The following is a 16723-nucleotide window of genomic DNA, read 5'->3' on the forward strand; positions in this document are numbered from 1 at the left end:
GGAATAACTATATAAAATGCCCAGTGTTTGCTGAAAGTGATGACCAGTTCTTTCCAGATTTGTTTCTTATTGGGAAAGAATTAAGCCAAAAGGAAACTAAATAGAGGGCGAAAAATGCTTAGCTAACAAAATAATTACTAGTGTTATGGGAATTTTATGTGAGACTTGAAAAAATATAAGCATTTGATTTTTCTGTTTTTCTGTCATCGACATGATGCACCAACAGAAAGGTTATTAAGAAATTTCTCAATAGTGCCATTTGAAATTTTTCAGGCTGCTATCCATGTCCAGGGCCAAACATGAATCCTATTGCTCTTGGGAGCCGCTGGCTTGCTTATGCAGAAAACAAGGTAAGACGGGGCCTGTGTTTGGATTATTTGTAATGGAGCAAGTGTTGAAGGATTTTCCGTAATAACTATGCTCCATAGGTGATTACCAGTAATAAATGTTTAACTTACTAGTTCATTTGCTTTGGTTTGGTTTTAATTGTGCAACTAATAATTGAACTCTTTTAAGGATTTATAAATGTTTGGCAGTTGTCATTAAGTCCAGAGTCTGTAGAACGTTAATTGTTTAAGCTTGGTTTTATATAAAGAGCTTCATCCTATTAAAGTACAGCATTGAGATGACCACAGTAGTGGTATTAGGGAAAGTAGTTTCTGACTTTTTAGAAATCAGGAGGCAGGAGTAACTTCTGTTTTCATTGGTAGATTAGAGACCTGGGCATAGAATAATTTAATTGACAGGGCTGGGTGTGATAGCTCACACCTGTAATCCCAGCACTTTGGGAGGCTGAGGCAGGTGGATCATTTAAGGTCAGGAGTTCGAGACCAGCCTGACTAACATGGTGAAACCCCATCTCTACTAAAAATACAAAAATTAGTCAGGCCTGGTGGCACGCACCTGTAATCCCAGCTACTCAGGAAGCTGAGGCAGGAGAATCACTTGAGCCTGTGAGGCAGAAGTTGTAGTGAGCTGAGATTGCACCACTGCACTCCAGTCTGGGCAACAGAGTGAGATCCTGTCTCAAAAAAAGAAAAAAAAAAAAAGAATAATTTAATTGACATTAACGATATGCTAACAATTATATCGAAACAAGGGTTCAGCCATTTGTTTTAATAATTAAATCACACATTTCACATTTTGTTGACTTTCAGTTATTTATCAATTTATTTATTAAGGTCATCATAGTAAGTGAAGATACTGTTTGCACTAGCAATTTTATTTATGTCTAAGGAAAAAGGTAAATTTGAATCTTCAAAAAGAAAGGTAAAATTATTTTAATTCCATTTAGTACCCTGCATGTGAATATAGAAAGAAATCTTCTAAAAGAAGATTGCTATTTTTGGTTTTGTTTTTGATGGTTGCATAGTTATTGTATCTTGAGATTAATATGAATTAATATGAGATGGTTCTTGACAAAATTAGGATGTGGTAACTGAAGTAGCTATTTGGTAAAGCTAAATCTACTAAATCTCTAGCCTCTGGAATGTACAAAAATCAAGAAACTACTGAAGAAAATTATTTTTTTGGATAAATTCTTTGAGATCTTATCCTTAAGTCTGTCTGTAACTACTAGATATGTTACATCTTACTGAATTCTGTATTTACATTCCCTTTTGTTCTTTCTCTTGATTTTCCAGTATATCTTATAAAAATAACTCTTTCAAATTAATTCTTTTCAAACAAAACAAGAGGCATACAAGTAAGTGTAGTGACACAATGGTGTCTTCTAATGTTTCTATCTGTAAAGCATTTCCCTTGAGTGCTGGAAACATTCAAGACAAAGATGTATAAATTGTCCCTTGGGTCTTGTGGATGTATTCTCATGTGGTGGACTGCCCATTTGGAAGTGGAGGTAATATGTAAATAGTTATATATTGCCTTTGAGGGGAAATACCTCTCTTCATAGATGCATAGCCTGAATATGCACCAGTTTTCCCTCTTCAGGAATATATGTTAATATCTGGTGTCATGTACAGAGACCAGACAGCATAGTGGCCTTCACAAGGAGTTTGTGAATCAAATGTTGTGCTTTCATCTTGAAATATTTCTAGATAAATGTCCTTACATAGTATTTTCATAAGAGCTAGCATTTATTAGTTTCTAATTGTTTTAGCTTTGGGGCTGAGTATGGAATTGTAAAATTGAATTAAAATTTTGGGGGTACCAGTCTCTTTCAGTGAAAATGCTCTTTGACTATAAAATCTTAAGAAGCCATATATCTTTGTTTTGTTTTAAGATTCACAGGGTACACGTGCATGTTTGTTACATAGGTATATTGTATAAGGGTGGTGATTGGGCTTCTAATGTATCCATCATCCAGATATTGAACATTGTACCCGATAAGTGACTTTTCAACCCTCTGCTGCCTCCTCCCTCCCGCTTTTGGAGTCCCCACTGTGTATTTTAATTTTCATCATCATGTGTACCCATTGTTTAGCTCCCATTTGTCAGTGAGAACATGCTATTTTTGATTTTCTGTTTCTGAGTTAGTTCACTTAGGGTAATGGCCTCCAGCTCCATGCGTGTTGCCACAAAGGACACGATTTCATTCTTTCTGTGGCTGCATAGTGTTCCATGGTGTGTATAACCATATTTTCTTTATTCAAATAATCAACTGCTGATAGACACTTAGTTTGGTTCCATGACTTTGCTATTGTGACTAGTACTGTGATGAACATACAAGTGCATGTCCTTTTTAAATTAATGATTTCTTTTCCTTTGGATAGATACCCAGTGGTGGGATTGCTGGGTCAAATGGTAGTTCTATTTTTAGTTCTTTGAGAAATCTCTATACTCTTTTCCATAGAGATTGGACTAATTTACATTCCCACCAACAGTGTATAAGCATCCCCTTTTCTCCATATTCGTGTCAACATCTGTTGTTTTTGACTGGGATTTTTTGAGATGGAGTTTGGCTTTTGTTGCCCAGGCTGGAGTGCAATGGCATGCTCTCGGCTCACCGCAACCTCTGCCTCCTGGGTTCAAGTGATTCTTCTGTCTCAGCCTCCCAAGTAGCTGGGAGTACAGACATGTGCCACCATGCCTGGCTAATTTTGTATTTTTAGTAGAGACGGAGTTTCTCTGTGTTGGTCAGGCTGGTCCTGAACTTCCAATCTCAGGTGATCTGCCCACCTCGGCTTCCCAGAGTGCTGGGATTATAGGCGTGAGCCCCAGTGTCTGGCCGTTTTTGACTTTTTAAGAATAGCCATTTTTGGCCCGGCATGGTGGCTCATGCTTATAATCCCAGCACTTTGGGAGGCCAAGGTGGGCGGATCACGTGAGGCCAGGGGTTTGAGACCAACCTGGCCAACATAGTGAAACCCTGTCTCTACTAAAAATACAAAAAATTAGCCGGACGTGATGGCGTGCACCTGTAGTCCCAGCTACTCGGGAGGGTGAGGCAGGAGAATCACTTGAACCTGGGAGGTGGAGGTTGCGGTGAGCCAAGATTGTGCCGTCGCACTCCAGTCTGGCCAACAAGAATGAAACTGTCTCAAAAATAAAAATAAAAATAAAAATAAAAAAAGAAAGCCGTTTTCACTGGTGTAAGATGATATCTTGGTGTGGTTTTAAGTTGCTTTTCTCTGAATATTAGTGATGTTGAACATTTTTTTTCATTTGTTTGTTGGCCATTTACGTTCCTTTTGAGAAATGTCTGTTTCTGTTCTTTTGGAGTTTCTTTTTTTCTGGTTCAGTTGTTTGAGTTTCTTGTAGATTCTTAGTTGAATGCATAATTTACAAATATTTTCTCCCATTGTGTAGTTTATCTGTTTACTCTGTCGATTATTTCTCTTGCTGTGCAGGAACTTTTTAGTTTAATTAAGTCTCATTTATCTATTTTTGTTGCCTTTGTTTTTGATGTCTTTGTCATAAATTCCTTGCCTAAGACAATGTCTAGGAGAGTTTTTCCCTAGGTTTTCTTCTAGGATTTCTATAGTTTCAGGTCTTACATGTAGGTCTTTAATCCATCTTGAGTTAATTTTTGTATATGGTAAGAGATAGGGGTCTGGTTTCATTCTTCTGCATATGGCTAGCCAATTTTCCCAGCGCCATTTATTGAATAGGGTGTCCATTCTCCATTGTGTATTTTTGTCAACTTTGTTAACAAAAAAGATCGGTTGGTTGTAAGTATCTGATGTTATTTAGTTCTCTGTTCAGTTCTGTTGACCTATGTATCTTTTTTTTTTCCCAACAGAGTCTAGCTCTGTTGCCCAGGCTGGTGTAATCTCTGCTCGTTTGCAACCCCCACCTGCTGGGTTCAAGTGATTCTCTCACCTCAGACTCCTGAGTAGCTGGTACTATAGGCGTATGCTACCACACCTGGCTGATTTTTGTATTTTTAGTAGAAATGGAGTTTTATCATGTTGGCCAGGCTGGTCTCGAACTCCTGACCTCAAGTGATTCACTCACCTTGGCCTCCCAAAGTGCTGGGATTATACCATGCCCAGCCTATGTGTCTATTTTTGTACCAGTACCATGCTGTTTTAGTTACTGCAGGCTTGTAGTATAGTTTGAAATTAGGCAGTGTGATGCTTCCTGAGTTTTTATTTTTGCTTAGGACTGCTTTGGCTATTTTTTTTTTTTTTTTTTTTTGCTTCCTTATGAACTTTAGGATTGTTTTTTTCCAATTAATTAAACATTAATAATTTGATAAGAATTATGCTGAATCTGTAGATTTCTCTGGGCAGTATGGTCATTTAAATCATATCGATTCTTTCAATTCATGAACTTGGGATGGTTTTCCATTTGTTGGTGTTTGCAATTTTTTTCATCAGTGTTTTATAGTTTTTCTTGTAGAGATCTTTCACCTCCTTGGTTAAATTTCTTCTTATGTATTTTTTCTGTAGCTTTTGTAAATGTGATTGCCTCTCTGCTAGATCATTATTGGTGTATAGACATGCTATTAAATTTTGTATGTTAATTTTATATCCTGCAACTTTACTGAATTCATTTAGCAAATCTAAGATTTGTGTGTGTGTGTGTGTGAAATCATTAGGTTTTTCTAGATACAAGATCATGTCATCAGCAAAGAGGGGCAATGTGATGACTTCTTTCCCAATTTGGATGCCTTTTCTTTCTTTCTATTGCCTGATTGCTTTGGCTAGGACTTCCAGTACTGTGTCGAATAGGAGTGGTGAAGTGGGCATCCTTGTCTTCTACTAAATCTTAGAGGAAAGGCCTTTAACTTTTCCCCAGTCAGCCTGATATTAGTTGTGGTTTTGTCATATATGGTCTTTATTATTTTGAGGTAATTTCCTTCTGTGCCTAGTTTGTTAAGAGTTTTTATCATGAAGGGATGTTGAATTTTATCAAATGCTTTTCTTGTATCTATTGAGATGATCGTATGGTTTTTGTTCTTCATTCTGTTGATGTGATTATTGCTTATTGATTTACGTATGTTGAACCATCCCCGTGTCTCTGGAATAAATCCCCCTTGATTGTGGTGTATTATACTTTTGATGTGCTGTTGTTTTCTGTTTTCTGGCATTTTCTTGAAGATTTTTGTGTCTGTGTTCATCAGGGATCTTGGCCTATAGTTTTCTTTTTTATGGTGTCCTTGTCTGGTTTTGGTATCAGATGATGTTGGCTTCATAGAATGAGTTAGGGAGAGTTTCTTCCTTTTTTATTTTTTTGGATTAGTTTCAGGAAAATTGGTGTTCTCTTTTGTACATTTGGTAGGATCCAACTGTGAATCTGTCTAGTCCTGGGCTTGCTTTTTGGGAGACTTTATTACCTACTCATTCTCCTTATTCATTATTGGTCTGCTCAGATTTCTGTTTTTTCCTGATTCAGTCTTGTTAGGTTAGGTGGTATGTTTCCAGGAATTTATCCATTTCCTTTAGATTTTTCAGATTTTCAGTGTATAGCTTTTTATAATAGTTTGCTGATCTATTGTATTTCTGTGGTATCACTTGTAATGTTCTTTTTTTCATTTCTCATTTTGTTTATCTGGGTCTTTCCTTTCTTGGTTAATCTGGCTAGTGTTTATCAATATTGTTTATCTTTTCGAAGAACCAATTTTTTATTCATTGATATTTTGTATTGTTTCTTTAGTCTATTTTGCTTAGTTCTGCTGTTTATTACTTTATTTCTTCTGCTAATTATGGATTTGGTTTGTTCTTTTTTAGCTCCTTTGGGTGCATTGTTAGATTGTTAATTTGTAATCTTTGTGCTTTTCTGATGTAGGCATTTATTGTTGTAAACTTCCATCAGTATGGCTTTTGCTGGATTCCCCAGTTTTGGTATGTTGTGTTTCAAGATCATCATTTGTTTCAAGATTTTAAAGAATTGACTCAGTAGTGTTCAGGGGCATGTTATTTGATTTCCATGTGTTTGTAAAATTTCCAGAGTCCCTTTTGGTATTTATTTCTCATTTTAGTCCATTGTGGTCTGAGAAGATACTTGATATGATTCAGTTTTTAAAAATGTATTGAGACTTGTGGCCTAACATATGGTCTATCATGGAGAATGTTCTATTGGCTAAGAATGCATATTCTGCAGTTGTTGGATAGAATGCTCTATAAGTGTCCGTTAAATCCATTGGGTCTAAAGTCCAGTTTTAGGCCAGGCACAGTGGCACATGCCTGTAATCCCAGCACTTTGGGAGGCCAAGGTGGGTGAATTACTTGAGGTCAGGAGTTGAAGACCAGCATGGCCAATGTGGCAAAACCCCATCTCTACTAAAAATACAAAAATAGCCAGGCATGGTGGTGTGTGCCTGTAATCCCAACCACTTGGGAGGCTAAGGCAAGAGAACCACTTGAACACAGGAGGTGGAAGTTGTGTTGAGCTGAGATTGCTGCACTCCAGCCTGGGTGACAGAGCGAGACTCTGTCTCAATAAGTAAGTAAATAAATAAAGTCCAGTTTAAATCCAGTGTTTCTTTGTTGATTTTCTGGCTAGATGATCTGTTTAATGCTGAGAGGAGTTTTGAAGTCTCTCACTAGTACTGTGTTTCAGTTTATCTCTCTCTTTAGATATAGTATCTATAATTTGCTTTACGAATCTGTGTACTCCAGTGTTGAGTGCATATATATTAAGAACTATTATATCCTTTTGCTGAAGTGATCCCTTTATCATTATACAATGACCTTCTTTGTCTTTTTTTTTCCCCAACTGTTTTTGTCTTTAGAGTCTGTTTTATCTAATACAAGTATAACTACTCCTGTTCACTTTTATTTATGTGGAGTATCTCTCTCTTTTTTTTCCCCTTTACTTTTAGTCTACATATGTCTTTATGGTAAGGTGAGTTTCTTGTAAGGAGCGTATAGTTGGGTCATTTTAAAAAATCCATTTAGCTATTCTGTATCTTTTAAGTGGATTATTTGTTTTATTTACATTCAAAGTCATTATTAATATGTGGAGCTTTGTTCTTATCGTATTGTTGATTGTTTTCTGCTTGTTTCATGTATTTTTGGTTTCATTCTTTTTCTATTATTTGGTATTATGGTTTGGTGGATTTCTGCAGTGGTACTCTTTGAGTTCTTTCTCTTTCTCCTTTGTGTCTTTGCTTTACCAGTGAGTTTCATAGTTTGGTGTGTTTTTGTGATACTAAATGTTGTCCTTTCACTTCCAGGTTTAGGACTACTTTGAGCATGTCTTGTAGGGCCAATATAGTGATAATGAATATTCTTAGAATTTACGTGTTGGAAAAAACCTTATTTCTCCTTCATTTATGAAGGGTAATTTTGCTGGATACAGTATTCTTGGCTGACATGCTTTTTTCTTTCAACACTTTAGTATGTAATTCCATTCTTTTCTGGCTCGTAAGGTTTCTGCTAAGAAATCTACGGTTAATGTGAAGTTTCCTTTATATGTGACTAGACACTATTTTTTCTTGCTGCTTTTAGGATTCACTCTTTATCTTTGATTTTAGACAATGACTATAATGTGCCTTAGAGAAGACCTTTTTCCATTGTATCTGCCTGGGGATTCCTAAGCCTGTCGTATCTGAATGTCCAAACTTTTGTTAGACTTGGCAAGTTTTCATCTGTTATTTCATTAAATGTGCTTTCAAATTTTTTCTTTCTCTCTTCAATGTCAGGAATACTGATAATTGTAATGTTTTGACACTTTATGTTTCCCCAGATGTCATAATGTCTTTGCTCATTTTTAAAATTATTTTTTCTTTATTTTTATCTGATTGGATTGTTTCAAAAGATCTGTCTTCAAGTTCTGAGATTCTCCCTTTTGCCTGATGTAGTCAGATTTATTTATTTATTTATTTAGAGACAGGATCTCACTGATCTTACTCTGTCATCCAGGCTAAAGTTCACTGGTGCAATCACAGCTCACTGCAGCCTAGACTCCCAGGGCTCAGGTGATCCTTTTGCCTAAGCTTCCTGAGTAGCTGGGTCTACAGGTGTGTGCCACCACGCCAGGCTAAGAATTTTTTTTTTTTTTTTGGTAGAGATAGGGTCTTGCCATGTTGCCCAAACTGGTCTTGAACTTCTGGGGCTCAAGCAATCTTCCTGCCTCGACCTCCCTAAGTGCTGGGATTACAGGCATGAGCCACTGTACCTGGCCAGAATTTCTGTTTGACTCTTTTAAAAATTATCTATCTCTTTGGTAAATTTCTCATTTATATTCTGAATTGTTTTTCTGATTTTTTGGTATTGTTTTTCAGAGTTCTCTTGTATCTCACAAGATTGTTTAAAATTATTATTTTGAGTCCTATATATGGGCTCTCATAAATTTTGTTTTGATTGGAATCTGGCTGGAGAGTTATTGTGTTCTTTGGAGGCATCGTATTTTATTTTTCATGTTTCCTCTGTCTTTACATTGATATTTGCACATCTGGTGCAACAGTTACTTCATATTTTTACATTTACTTTTGTAGAGGACCTTTTTTTTTTTTTTTTGAGACGAAGTCTCGCTCTGTCGCCCGGGCTGGAGTGCAGTGGCTGGATCTCAGCTCACTGCAAGCTCCGCCTCCTGGATTCACACCATTCTCCTGCCTCAGCCTCCCGAGTAGCTGGGACTACAGGCGCCCGCTACCACGCCCGGCTAATTTTTTTGTATTTTTAGTAGAGACGGGGTTTCACCGTGTTAGCCAGGGTGGTCTCGATCTCCTGACCTCGTGATCCGCCCGTCTCGGCCTCCCAAAGTGCTGGGATTACAGGCGTGAGCCACTGTGCCCGGCCCCGTAGAGGACTTTTTTTATGAATGAAGATGTAACTATAGTACTGGTTGGATAGGACACTTTGGTCTTGATTCTGGGTATGTGCAGTGATGTAGTCTGATTTTTTTTTCTGTATACATCATTAGGGGTATTTATTATTTACTTAATGAATTCGGGTGTGATTATTCGTGGTGGCTGTGGTGAAGTTTTGCTGGAGACTGGGATATCAGGTCGGCTGGTTATCAGTATGCAGTGGTGGCAGCATTGGGCTGAGTGTGCCTATCCTTGTGCCCCAGAGTAGTGTACACTGGCACCTATATTGATGGTTACAAGTGGGCTGATTCTTGGTCTTCCAGGTAGCTTGCTTGGATGCTGGTAGTGGCAGTGGTGAACGATGTGGGCAGGCTGGTTCCTGGGTCCCTGGGCAGCCAGTATGACATGAGTGATGACAGTAGCAGTGGCAAGATAATTCTTTTTGTTCCTAGTGGTGTGTGTTGATGTTGGTAGTGGCTGCAGTGGTCTGGGGGTTCAGGAGGTAGTCTCCAGGCCTGTAGTTGGAATTTGCAGATAGATGCCAGCTGTTGAGGCAGTGGCAGGAAGATAAGACCCAGCCTCAGACCCCCTGGAGGAATGCTTATGTACCCAAAGAAGTGGATTGGGTTGGGCAGTCCCAAGGACCCTGGGTTATATGTTCTTTTTTGGGGGGTTGAGGGCAGAACTAGGCTGGATGGGCTTGTTCTCAGGCTCCCCAACGGTGAGAGCAGATACCAGCCATGGTAGGTGGGGACAGGGTAGTCCTAGGATCAGTTCTTGGGTGAGGGGCCCTGAAGCTGCCTCTGGAGAGGGTAGGTCTGGCCTCAGTGGCCACAGCTAGGCTGGTAGGTGGGGAAAATGTGTCTCTTTCACACCCCAGTTCTAGTGGGGCTCACCTCCCAGTCCTGGTGGCAATGGCATATACCTGTCTCACCCCCATCCCTGGCTGCAGGAGCCTCTGCCCAGCTTGCAACCAAGTCTTAGTGGCAACTCATGCCTGCTCGTGTCTCAGTCTCTGTCCTGGCAGCACTTGCTTCCCTGCATTGGTAGCTGCTACAGCCAGTGCTTTACTCGATTCTCAGCCCCTACTGCGGGAATGTGCCCAGATCACACCCTAGTCCTAGCAGTGACAGCCTGAGTTTTTTTTCCCCCCTGAGACAGAGTCTCACTCTGTTGCCCAGGCTGGAGTGTAGTGGCGTGATCTTGGCTCACTGAAACCTCCATTTCCTGGATTCAAGCAATTCTCCTGCTTCAGCCTCCTGAGTAGCTAGGATTACAGGCGTGTGCCACCATGCCCGGCTAATTTTTCTATTTTTAGTAGAGACAGGGTTTCACCATGTTGGCCAGGCTGGTCTTGAACTCCTGACCTGGTGATCCGCCCACCTCAGCGTCCCAAAGTGTTGGGATTACAGGTGTGAGCCACCACTCCAGACTCCTGAGTTTTTTTTTTTTTTTTTTAAACGCCTCAGTCCCAGTGCTTCTAGGCCCCAGAGCAGCATGCCATCTGCCAAAACCAGGTTTGAAAATGATGTCTTGCTGGGCACGGTGGCTTGTGCCTGTAGTTCCAGCTACTTGGGAGGCAGAGGTAGGAAGATTGCTTGAGTTCAGGAGTTCTGGGCTGTAGTGCACTATGCCAATCGGGTATCTGCACTAAGTTCAGCATCAATATGGTGGCCTCGCAGGGCAGGGGACCACCAGGTTGCCTAAGGAGAGGTGAACCAGCGCAGGTTGGAAATAGAGCAGGCCAAAATTCCCATGCTGATCAGTAGTGGCATCACACCTATGAATAGCCACTGCACTGCAGCCTGTGCAAAATAGTGAGACCTGTCTCTTGAAAAGAAAAGAAAAAGAAAATGTTGTCTTGCTATAGCCACTTAGGTATCAGAAAGTGTATGGGACCCAGTACAGGTTACCTCCCTGGAGCAGTTCTGTTTGAGAGTCTCCTGGCAGCTCCCTGTGTTAAGTTTCAGGGCTTGGGAGGGTTGAGGGTCTCTCTCCTGGCTGAGATTGCATGGCTCCATGGTGGGGGATGTGGGCCGCTGGAATTCTCTTACTTACCTTTGCCTTGTGTTGGGAAGCCACTCCCAGCTCCCAGCCTATCCTAGCCAAGCAGGCTACCTGCCTTCCTTCTCCTACCCACGTTTGGTGTTTCCTGTTAGTTCTCTGTTGAGTTCTAGTGTTTTACCTGGGACAGTGCATTTGAAGTGTGATTCTCTATGCACTATTTTGGTTCTTCTAAGTGGAGGGGATGAGCATCAAATGGCTTTTGACCAAAGTCTCTATCCCTTTCGTTCACAAAAGATAACATAGTATATATGCTCTTTGGCACACTGCCTTTTTTTCTTGTGCTTAATAATATTTCCTGGAAATTAGTTCATTTGATAGGATTTTGCACTGTAGAAAACTCTGACTCATCTTTCATTTTGTTGAACCAAGATACAAACGTAATTTTCTGATGATTCTAAATCATAGACCAAAATTTCTGACTTAGTTACTTTTATGTAGAACTGCTGACTCAGTTGTAGTTGAATTTGAAAGGTAAGAATAGGGCTGGGCATGGTGGCTTACACCTGTAATCCTAGCACTTTGGGAGGCTAAGACTGGTGGATCACTTGAGGCCAGGAGTTTGAGACCAGCCTGGCCAACATGGGGAAACCTTGTCTCTACTAAAAATATACGCAAAAAAATCCAGGCATGGTGGCACGTGCCTGTAATCCCAGCTGCTTGGGAGGCTGAGGCAAGAGAATTGCTGAACCCAACAGGCAGAGTTTGCAGTGAGCTGAAATCATACCATTGTACTCCAGCCTGGGTGACGGAGTGAGACTCTGTCTCTTAAAAAAAAAAAAAAAAAAGATAAGAGTGTTGTTTAGTTTTACATATTTGTCCTTGAGTATTTTAATTACCAGAAGTAGGGAATAAGTAATAGCCTTTCTTTCCTTGCTCATGCAGCAGGAGGCAGCAGAGGAATAATTTTCATAATTCTTTGAATGTGTATTTGTGGATGAATGAGTGAGCAAGAGAGAGATTCTTTTTATTTGCTAAAATGATCACTTTTCAAATTCTTTATCTTACTCTATGTGAAACCACATTTGATGAACAGCTATCATTTGGCAAGTTCCTTACTTCTCTTTGAAATCTACTTAAGCAGTCATTCAGTGTGACATAACAGAGATTGCCTAAAAAAAATCTTGACTTTGCATATCATACTTTTAAGGGTGTTCCATTCTATTATAATATATTACTATTGCTTTCAGGGATGTTTAAAATAACAGTGTCAGTGACGAAGAAAATTTTGAATTAAGAATAAAAGGTTTACATATCAGTCTTCATCAGAGGACCTGGTTTTAAATGATGTAAAGCATTTTTAATTTTTATGTTTTGTGAGATATAGATTCTTTGTGAATTCCAGAGGTTTTAAAAAACTCATAATGTGTACGGTTCTAATACTCTACCCTTGTCATTTTGTTTTTTAAAAATGTTAAACATACAAATCTGGCTAATGACATTTTTTGCTAAATATAGGAAGTAGACGACCAGTGGAGAGTTTTATCCTGGTTTATTTCTTAGCATGTGAAATAATCATGCATATCAAAGTAGTGATTCACTTTGAAAATTGGTAGTTTGCTTTATTTACGTCAGTCACAAATAAGGATATATCTTTTTCATTCCTAATGGTAAAAGTTTAAGCTCTCTGATATGGACAGCTAGTATATATGTCATAGTTGATTTATGCATAATTTGTAACACTTTTCCACTGACACAATTGAAAATGCAAATATGGCAAAATCTTTTGTCTACTTTTTATGTTTTATTTTATAATCTTTATGGAGGAATTAACAGGATAAAACATCTAATTTGTTAGCATGTCAGATATTTAAGTTAGGAAGTCATGTGTAAGTCCTTTGATTATGTTTTTAAAATTTATTTGTGGAAAGGCCACCAGACCTCCTACCATTTCAGAGTTTATGGATTCTTAAAGACTATTCATCTTGTAATGAAAACTGTAGTTGAGCATGAAACTGCTTGAGTGGCACCAGTAGATTATAAAAAGGGGTAAAAGTGTCTCGGCAGAGCTTTTAGCTGTTTGTCTGAAATACGCTCATGCAAACATTCCCACCCATCACCATCACTGTGCACGGTAAATAAGCTCTATCCTAATAGCCTGTAGAGTTAAACAGATTAATAGAAATGACTTTCTGCCTCTCTATCTCTCTTTTTCTCAGTTGATTCGATGTCATCAGTCCCGTGGTGGAGCCTGTGGAGACAACATTCAGTCTTATACTGCCACAGTCATTAGTGCTGCTAAAGTGAGTACCTCCGAAATCTTGGAGAGTTGTGATTATGTGTAGTAATTGTTCAGATTTCTCTCCTGAATTATATTTTCTATTGTAATGATTGTAGTGTTTGTACTTATCCAGTTTTAAATATTTTAAGCCTGTTAGCTAGCTTCAAGACTATTATCTCATTAATACCACATTTGGAAGAAGCTTTCCATGTTTAAACAGTGACTTCTGGATTCTCTGTGATTTTCATTGTTCTACCTACACTGACATCCCTTTGCATCTTTGAACATTTCAGAGTCTTCTTCTCATGAAAAGAATATTATTCCCTCTGAAAACTTGAGTCAGTCCCTCGTCATATTCAAAGATTCTTTCATATCAAGGGGCTGCCCCTTCATGTTCGTCAAGTGAGCTCTTTTTTTCATGTGCGTGAGGGTTAATTTTGATGATGTCTGGTAAACTTTATGCTGATTATAAGGTATTCTTGTAACCACTATCCTTTTGAATTGTGAAGTATACAACAAAACAATTCTAATAATAGGAATGACAGAGTGAATCTAAATGACAGCATATAATAGAAAGCACAACCATTCAGAAAAGAACAACAGTTTAAGGCAAACCACAGAGTGGGAATCAAAGGTCACACTGTTTTATGTAAAACAAAACAAAAATACTTCATATTTGATCACAGACGCTTACATGATGTGCTTCAGAATGTGGTCCTTGGTTTGATGAGAGAAGCATTACGTATTTTGCACCCAAAAGAGAATTAACCATTAGGTCTTTATGCCTATAGCACTGTGAATTTTAGACTTCAGAAATCTTTTTTTTTTTCTCCCTTAAGACAGGGTCTTGCTCTGTTGCTCAGGCTGGAGTGAACACCCACCTCAGCTCCCAATTAGCTGGGACTACAGGCGCATGCCACCACGCCTGGCAAAATTTTCATATAGTTTGTAGAGACAGGGTTTTGCCATGTTACCCAGGCTAGTCTTGAACTTCTGAGCTCAAACAATCCACCCACCTCAGCCTCCCAAAGTGCTGGGGTTACAGGTGTGCATCGCTGCACCCAGCAATTGCAGAAATCTTAATAAAGATTGCTCACTTTTCTCCACTGTGTATACAAAAATTATGATGGTTATTTCAATGAAGAGCTGAGAGAGAGTGTTTAGAAAACCATCTTCCGTATTAGTCTACTAATTTATCCACAAAATACAACAATGAGATCTTTTTCTCAAGTATTAGATTCCTTTTAGTCTTGTCTGTCTTATACACATGGATCACGATAGTTTAGCTTATGATCATTTTCAGTAATTTTTAGTTATGGAATGGAGGATAACTTTTCAGCTCCTGTTTGCTATTCTTATGTGTTTATGTGCTTTAATAAAAATAAAGTGATCTTCATTCCATGTTTTGCTGTGGACATGCTGGAGTAAGTGAGGCTGGACTTAAGATGTTTTAAAAATAAGTGCAGGGCTGGGTGCGGTGGCTCATGCCTGTAATCCCAGCACTTTGGGAGGCTGAGGTGGGTGGATCACGAGGTCAGGAGTTCAAGATCAGCCTGGCCAACATAGTGAAACCCCATCTCTACTAAAAATATGAATCCTAGCGGGGCATGGTGGTGGTGCCTGTAGTCTCAGCTACTTGGGAGGCTGAAGCAGGAGAATTGCTTGAACCCAGAAGGCAGAGGTTTCAGGGAGCCGAGATTGTGCCACTGTACTCCAGCCTGGGCGACGCAGCAAAAGTCTGTCTCAAAACAAAACAAAACAAACAAACGAAAAAAAAACAGTGCAAACTCCCCATTTTCTCATACCTCAATATTGGGAACTGTGAGGCTTATACTCATGTCTTCCACATTTAAGACTAGGAAATTATGTTTGATATAACACCTTAGGGCTGGATGCTGTGCCTCATGCCTATAATCCCAGCATTTTGGGAGGCTGAGGTGGGAGGATCACATGAGCTCAGAAATTTAAAACCAGTTTAGGCAACATAGTGAGACCCTGTCTCTACAAAAAGATTTAAAAATTGGTGGTGCATGCCTGTTGTCCCAGCTACTCCAGAGGCTAAGGTGGGAAGATTGCTTGAGCATTGGAGGCCGAGGCTACAGTGAGCCATGATTGCGCCACTGCAATCTGTTTACTTTTCTGTTTGGGAGAATATAAGGGTTACTTTAAAAAAACTCACAAGGATGTCTCCAGACCTAGAAACCTTCTCAAGAGAATTCTTTTTAATATTTAAGAATAAACAATGGTGATATTACAAAGACTCTTCCAGAGAATAAGCAAAGTCAGATTATGCCTAATCTGGTTTGATGAAGCCAGATCACCTTAATACTAAAACTTCAGAAGAACATTATAATACAAGAACACTACATAGATGTGAAAAATCCTAAATAAAATATTTGCAGAAAAACAACATTATATAAGATACCATATATATTGTATCACAGTCCATTTGGGATAAGAATATATGGACATAATTATAGTATAATATGTAGGACACAATATTTGCTGTGTCACAACCCACTTGGGATAAGAATATATAGAACACAATTCTTCAATATATAGGACGCTATGTATTGTATCACAATCCGTTTGAGATAATCCACAATATAAGGCGGGTTTATCACTCAAGATCAATGAACATAATTTGCACATTTAACAGGAGAAAATTATATACTTACCACAATTGATGAACAAAAAGTATTTGATAAAATTGAACATATATTCATTGATAATATCTTAGTAGTTTCTGGTTCTTTGGATTTTTAAATTTTTCTCAAATTATCAAACTTGTTTAAACACAGTAAACCTGGTCATATTGAAGTCTGTTTCTGATAACTCTAATGTCTGGTTCCCTTTTGGGTCCATTTTTGTTGTGTGTTGTTTCTGCTGGTTCTCATTTATGATGACTTGAGTCCTTGTGAAGCGGTGTCGTTTGTCTAGGGTAGTACCTGAGGTTTGTTGTCTCATGCCAAGGAAATTGAAGATGAGGACACACAAGGAGTGGGTTTAAGAGCAGAAGTTTAACAGGCGAAAGAAAGAAGAGAGCTTCCTCCTGTAGAGGGAGGGGGCCCAAGCAGGTTTCTGGGATTGGGGTGAGATGTGATTGGTTTTATAGATGAGCTTGAGGAGGTGGTGTTTGATTTACATAGGGTGTAGTGGATTGGTTGGACCAGGTGTGCCATTTACATAACGTGTAGAGGCTGGCTATCCCACCATAATCTTTTGTTATGCAAATGGAGTCTCTATCTGGCTGGTGCCCTGTTGCCTGCACATGTGGT

General features: G+C 39.0%; 1 protein-coding gene across 5 annotated transcripts in view; it reads left to right on the forward strand.

Annotated features, from left to right (window-relative positions):
- The window catches only part of BCAS3 (BCAS3 microtubule associated cell migration factor), a 710433-nt gene that overhangs the window by 204209 nt on the left and 489501 nt on the right, over nucleotides 1–16723 (forward strand). For all 5 annotated transcript variants that reach the window (XM_008011209.3, XM_037993644.2, XM_008011214.3 and 2 more), the window contains exons 10-11: nucleotides 274–350; nucleotides 13384–13467. In XM_008011209.3, coding sequence (XP_008009400.2) covers nucleotides 274–350; nucleotides 13384–13467 — 161 coding nt within the window. The remainder of the gene's footprint in view (nucleotides 1–273; nucleotides 351–13383; nucleotides 13468–16723) is intronic.

This window comes from Chlorocebus sabaeus, chromosome 16 (genome assembly GCF_047675955.1).
Source record: "Chlorocebus sabaeus isolate Y175 chromosome 16, mChlSab1.0.hap1, whole genome shotgun sequence".
NCBI lineage: Eukaryota > Metazoa > Chordata > Mammalia > Primates > Cercopithecidae > Chlorocebus > Chlorocebus sabaeus.